The sequence below is a fragment of the Fukomys damarensis genome, unplaced genomic scaffold (genome assembly GCF_012274545.1).
Source record: "Fukomys damarensis isolate Sample0158 unplaced genomic scaffold, DMR_v1.0_HiC HiC_scaffold_23, whole genome shotgun sequence".
Taxonomy (NCBI): domain Eukaryota; kingdom Metazoa; phylum Chordata; class Mammalia; order Rodentia; family Bathyergidae; genus Fukomys; species Fukomys damarensis.
In genome coordinates this window covers 25,371,107-25,376,848 of record NW_022900935.1, presented here as the reverse complement: position 1 = coordinate 25,376,848, position 5,742 = coordinate 25,371,107, and the positions used below count along the sequence as shown (strand labels likewise).

The window sequence follows — 5,742 nt, the reverse complement described above, 5'->3', positions numbered from 1 at the left end:
AAAGAGGGAATATCAGGAAAATCTGTAGATTATTTAAGCTCTACTCATATGCCTTTAGTTTTTCTAGTTACAGAGAATCTACCTTATGACTCATACTACAATTTAGTTCTCATTATGCCTGGTACAATTTAAAATGGCACGGTAAAGAGAAATGTTTTACATTGCCTTGGCCTAAATGTTACAGTCAAGAGTATTTGGATTTAACAGACCCAGAAGATCCTTAAAAATAGTTAATTGTACATATGCTTATTACTTCCTAGGTAATGACAGATTATTTTTAAAAGAATGTATGAATAAAGTATCTAGCTTTTTTTTTTGTATTACCTGGTTTATTAGTAATATTCCTGGATTACTATACTGTGGTAGGTTGGTTTACACAAGCTTTTTGGTTTAATTTCTGGGATGTACACATTAGCTTTACATCTGATTGTACTTTCTGAGGTGATTAATGTGATCTTCCTCTAAAATGTTTGACAACTCATTATGCTTTAAATATTCTGTTGTCAGTTGTGGTGGTACACACCTATAATCCCAGCATTTGGAAGAGGGTGAAGCAGGAGGACTGCTGTAAGTTCGAGGACATCCTGGAATACATAGCAAGACCCTATCTCCAAAAAATATTCTGCCTAGTCTGGGCCTACTTATTGTCCCAGCTACTCAGGAGGCTGAAGCAGGAGGATCACTTGAGGCTAGTAGTTTGTAGTTCATGGCCAGTTTAGGCAGTATAGCCAGACTGTATCAGAGTTAAAAAAAAGAAAAACATTCAGTTAAAAAAAAATAGCTGGTGTGGTGACATATTACCTTTAATCCCAGCACTCTGGGAGGCTGTTGATACAGTGGCAGCATGAAGGCCCTGCGTTCAATCTCCAGTACCAAAAACAAACAAACAAAAACCAATAAAGTTAATGAAATTACTTAAAAATCAATATTACAGAATATACTATAATTCACTTGCTCTAATTCTCGGAGATGATATATTTAATTGAAATTAGGGAAAAGTTTGAAGTTTATACAATACTCATCAATTCAGCAGCAATGGTGTTTCCACATCAAAACACTTAATCTGAGTAGAATTTGAGGATGATCTTCCACATCAGCCTGCACTACTGTGTATATTAAAAGATCTATGCTTCTCAGTAATTAACATGAGGTCTAGCTCTCTGATATTGTATTAGTTTGCCACAGAAATTTTGTTTTCTCAACTATTTTTTTATTGGTACATTTTATTTATTTATTTGGTACTGTGGATTGAACTTGGGTCCTTGCACTTGCAAGGCAGGCAGTGGAACCGAGGTAAATCCCTGGCCCTATTGGTACATTTTAGTTATAATGATAATGTTCATCATAGTAGATTTGTACCTGTACATGATATATCTCGCTTTAACCATTCTCCTCCCCTCTCTTCAACCTTTCCCTCAATTTACAAAAGCTGTTTTCACTTCTTTCTGTTTTCATTTAACATGGCTTTCCCTCTAGACACTCTCCCTACTGACTTCAGAGCCATATATCCTCTCAGCTCATAAAACTATGTTATACCAGGTAAAACTTGTACATAAAACTCAAAAGGGCAACTGCTAGAACCACCTTTCATTTCAGGCACTTATTAGGAGGTTTTTCACATGACCTGGGGCAATATGTATATTCTTTTTAGTAATCACAAAGCTCTAACAAAGGGGATTTTTTTGTTTTTGTTTTTTTGTCGTTGTTCTTTTTGAGATAGGGTCTTGCTATGCATTTCAGACTGGTCTTGAACTATGTAGCCCAGACTGGCCTCAAACTTGGAGCAAACCTCTTGCTTCAGCCTCCTGGGTACTGGGAGAATGCTGGAATTATAGGCATGTGCCACCATACCTGGCATAACAAAATGAATTTTTTTTTTTTGTACTGGAGATCAAACTCCAGACTTTGAGCTTGGGAGGCAGACAGTGGCACCACTGAGCTAAATCCCCCCACCCCAATTTTTTGTCTTTTTTATTTTACATTTTTCAAGATGATTAAAACATTGAAATGTTGGGCTGGGGATTTAGCTTAGTAGTGCCATTGCCTGCTTGGCAAGCACAAGGTCCTGAGTTCGATCTCTGGTACCAAAGCAAACAGACAAACAAAAAACCATTGAAATGTTTAAGTGAATATGTAATTCATAAAGACTGAATGTAAATTAACCTAATGACAAGGACTTTTGTGGGATTTTCAAGTTCTTGCTCAAGTAATTAGTAGAAATGACTTAAATACAGAACAATCTATGAGGAATAAATTATTACTGTGAGGGAGAGCAAATGGAATAGAAAAAGATATCAAAATACAACATTAGAAAGTCTATAGGCAGGGAGCTGGGAGAGCAGCCCAAAATTGCAAAGTGCTTGCCAACCATGTTCAAGGCCCTGGGTTTGATCCCTAGCACCCCACCCTCCCTTCTCACATACGAAAATATGTGTAGCCAACATAATAATGTTATCAAGAAAATACTTTTATATTTATTCTATTTGACAGGTCTCTTGTGCCCTTTCTCTGTATATGTATCTTGAAGTAGTAAAGTGACTACAAATGAAAAACAGGCCACTAAAGTGACTACTATCCTCAGGGCTTTGAACCAGTTGGGATAATGCGGCAAGAGAAAAACTTCAGTGTGTAATGCTATCCCCAAACCTATTATTACTGTGACTATGGCTTCATTGAGGCTTTCAGAAATGAGAGCAAACAATGAAAACACAACAGGAGCTACACTGTTAGCTAAATTAAGGTAGTCTGGTTTGGCTGGACTACCTTCTGTCAGAGCAAAACCCCATCTGATACCTCCCAAAAAAGACAGGAAACTGGCTCCATAAACCATCTGAGTGAAAGCTAATGCAGGGATATAAGACTTGGTCATCACCATGATTAGGGGTGGAGCAATAAAAGGGATTAGTCCTGCCAGAGTTATATATAGCGCCGGCTTTGGGCTTTTAGTCAGGTATGTGATGGTGACTGGTGGCCTCGCTGGAAGTACTTCTTGCTTTTGCTTCTTCTTAAAGCTGCATGGGGATGTATGGTAGTATTGTGCCTTCCTCATACACACTGGAACTGAAGGAAAACACCGAGGTCTTGGAAATAAAGAAGAAAGATCCCACTGTAGAGCTGTCTTGAGAGAAAATGTATCTGTTCTCCTGTTGGTTCCTAGTCTCATTGTGAAAGAACATGTCAGCATCTATAAATAGAAACAGAAGAGAAAAAACAAAACAAAAACCCACCAGATTTTTTAGTTAAAAATTTTTTTTTTTTTTTTGGCTTTTTTTGAGACAGGGTTTCACTATGTAGTTGAGACTGACCTGGAACTCACTATGTAGCCCAGGCTGGTCTCCAACTCACAGCGATCTGCCTGCCTCAGCCTCCCGAGTGCTGGGATTACAGGCCTGCGCCACCACGCCTGGCTAGTTAATTCTAATCTAAATCAATTTTTTTAAAAAAGCAAGCTAACCAAAAGAACTGCTTTCTCTTAACACATCAAGTTTTACAGACAAGTTGTACTGACCAGAGTAATGTTATTCTTAGGATTAAACAGCTATACACTGTACCCAAAAAAATCTATATAATTACTATGTTAATTAAAAATTTTAAATATATGAAAAATATTGCTAAAACAAAAATTGTTATACAACATGCAAAAAAAAATAGTGAATAGAAACCAGTGATATAACCTATCAATATTTCATCCCAAGAGAGAAAAGTGAAAGAGGTGCAAGTAAAGATAATGTCTTTAGCATTTGACCTTCTAATCTGCCTCTTCTAGTTTGTAAATTGCAAAAGAAGCAGGACTGATTACTGTGGGAATGCTATTTTATGTACAGAAGAAGACAATCTACCTTCCAATTATCTTTATAAACACTGCATACTAGCCAGGCGTGGTGGCGTACACCTGTAATCCCAGCACTCAGGAGGCTGAAGCAGGAGGATCACTGTGAGTTTGGGACCAGCCTGAGCTACATAGTGAGTCCCAGGTCAGTCTCAACTACACAGTGAAATTCTGTCTCAAAAAAATAAATAAATAAAAACAAAAAAACACTGCATAGTTCCATTCTTTGTACATGTCTCTGCCTAGAAATCTAGCTCCCTCTATTTTTCTTTTTCTTTTCTTTTTTTTGGGTACCAGGGATCAAACACAGAACCTTGCGCTTGTGAGGCAGGCGGCAGAACCACTGAGCTAAATCCCTGGCCCTATTTTCCTATGTATGAAATTTACCTTATCTTTCAAAATTCAGCTGGAAGCTTTTCTGAACACTTCTCCAGTCCAATTTAAAGTTCCTAAAGTAAGTATTCAAGTGTCCATCACAATTTCTTTTTCGGAGATAGGTCTCACTATGTAGTTCAGGCTGGCCTTGAACTTGTAACACTCCTCCTACCCAGCTTCCTGCGTGTTAGGATGATAGAAGAGCATCATCATACTCAACATAACAATTATGATAGTAAATTGTTCTGTTCACTTGTCTTTGTCTTAGTAGAATGAAGAACTAGGCCCATAGTTTTTTCTTTGCCTTTAAGGAAAATCCCAGTCCCTTTTATGGTACATGACCAAAGTAAAAGCCCTTCCCTCTCATTCTGTGCTTTAATGAGATGTTGGACTTCAACTAATCGAAAACAATAACTAAAAATGTGTTATGTGAGATTAAAAAACGTCAATTCTTCACGATTGTGTAGAATGACCTGATCTTGAGGCCTCTCTCCTTTTGTATCTGTTTGGAATGTTCCTTCTTCAACTACTTGTATGGCCCATTCCTTCATTTCTGACCTCTCTAATAAAGTGCAATTCTGCATCTATTTTTTGATACTTCCTGTTCTCCTTCCCTGCTTTATAGTTCTCTATAGTACTGACTTACTAAATACTTTACTTACTTGTATTCTGTCTCCCACCACACACCCTGGAATACATGACAATATAAAGATTGTCTATTTTACTGGTGTTACCTCAGCCAGAGTTCTCTTGGCAAACAATGCTTAGTACTTGACAAATAAACCAACCTTTGAAGATGCTTGAGAAAACTTCTGAATGAGGTGAAGCATACTGGCTCCTATTGAAAGTCTTCTTCACGAAGATGCCAAGCAGTTCTGATTAACATTTATACAGCTTAGTAGAGGGGCTGAATCAGAAGCATGTTGCTGTGCATAGAACAAGACATCATTTCATACATTAATTTTTAAAAATAAGTCATAAGCATTTCATCCATATAACAATTCTCTTTGGAAATAATCATTAATGCTTTCAAAGAATTAGTAACATATTAAGGAAATGGCTCTTTCTCTTCCCTGAGGAATTCTTTCAGCTTTGGCTATCAAATGCAACAAAGAATAATGCACAGCCAGGGGTGGTAATGCCAGCTACTCTGGAGGGTGGGGAGGAAGAACAGAAGTTCAAAGTTGCCCAGTGTGGGCAACTTGGCAAGACCTTATCGCCAAATAAAATTTTTAAAAAGGTCTGGGAGGGCCGGGGTTTTAGCTGAGTGGTTCTGGGGCCAGCCTTGCAAATACAAGGACTGGAGTTCCATCTTTGGTGCAAAAAACAAAACAAAACAAAACCCAAAACCAAAACAAACAAAAAGGTCTGGGAATGTGGCTCAGTGCTCCCTGGGTTCAATCCAATACCACCCTAAATAAGTGAACAAACAAAAAAGGTCACTGAGGATTTAGCTCAGTGGTGCCACTGCCTGCCTTGCAAGTGCAAGGTCCTGAGTTCAATCCCCCGTACTAAAAAAAAAAAAAAAAAAAAAAAAA

General features: G+C 37.8%; 1 protein-coding gene across 1 annotated transcript in view; it reads right to left on the bottom strand.

Moving 5' to 3' along the window:
* Positions 1-2,050: 2,050 nt before the first annotated feature.
* The window catches only part of Tmem69 (transmembrane protein 69), a 5,442-nt gene continuing 1,750 nt past the window's right edge, over positions 2,051-5,742 (bottom strand). Inside the window, exons 2-3 of the mRNA XM_010610187.3 lie at positions 4,993-5,130; positions 2,051-3,184 (exon numbers count right to left, since the gene is read on the bottom strand). Of these exons, the coding sequence (XP_010608489.1) occupies positions 2,480-3,184; positions 4,993-5,034 (747 nt within the window). The 5' untranslated portion in view covers positions 5,035-5,130 and the 3' untranslated portion in view covers positions 2,051-2,479. The remainder of the gene's footprint in view (positions 3,185-4,992; positions 5,131-5,742) is intronic.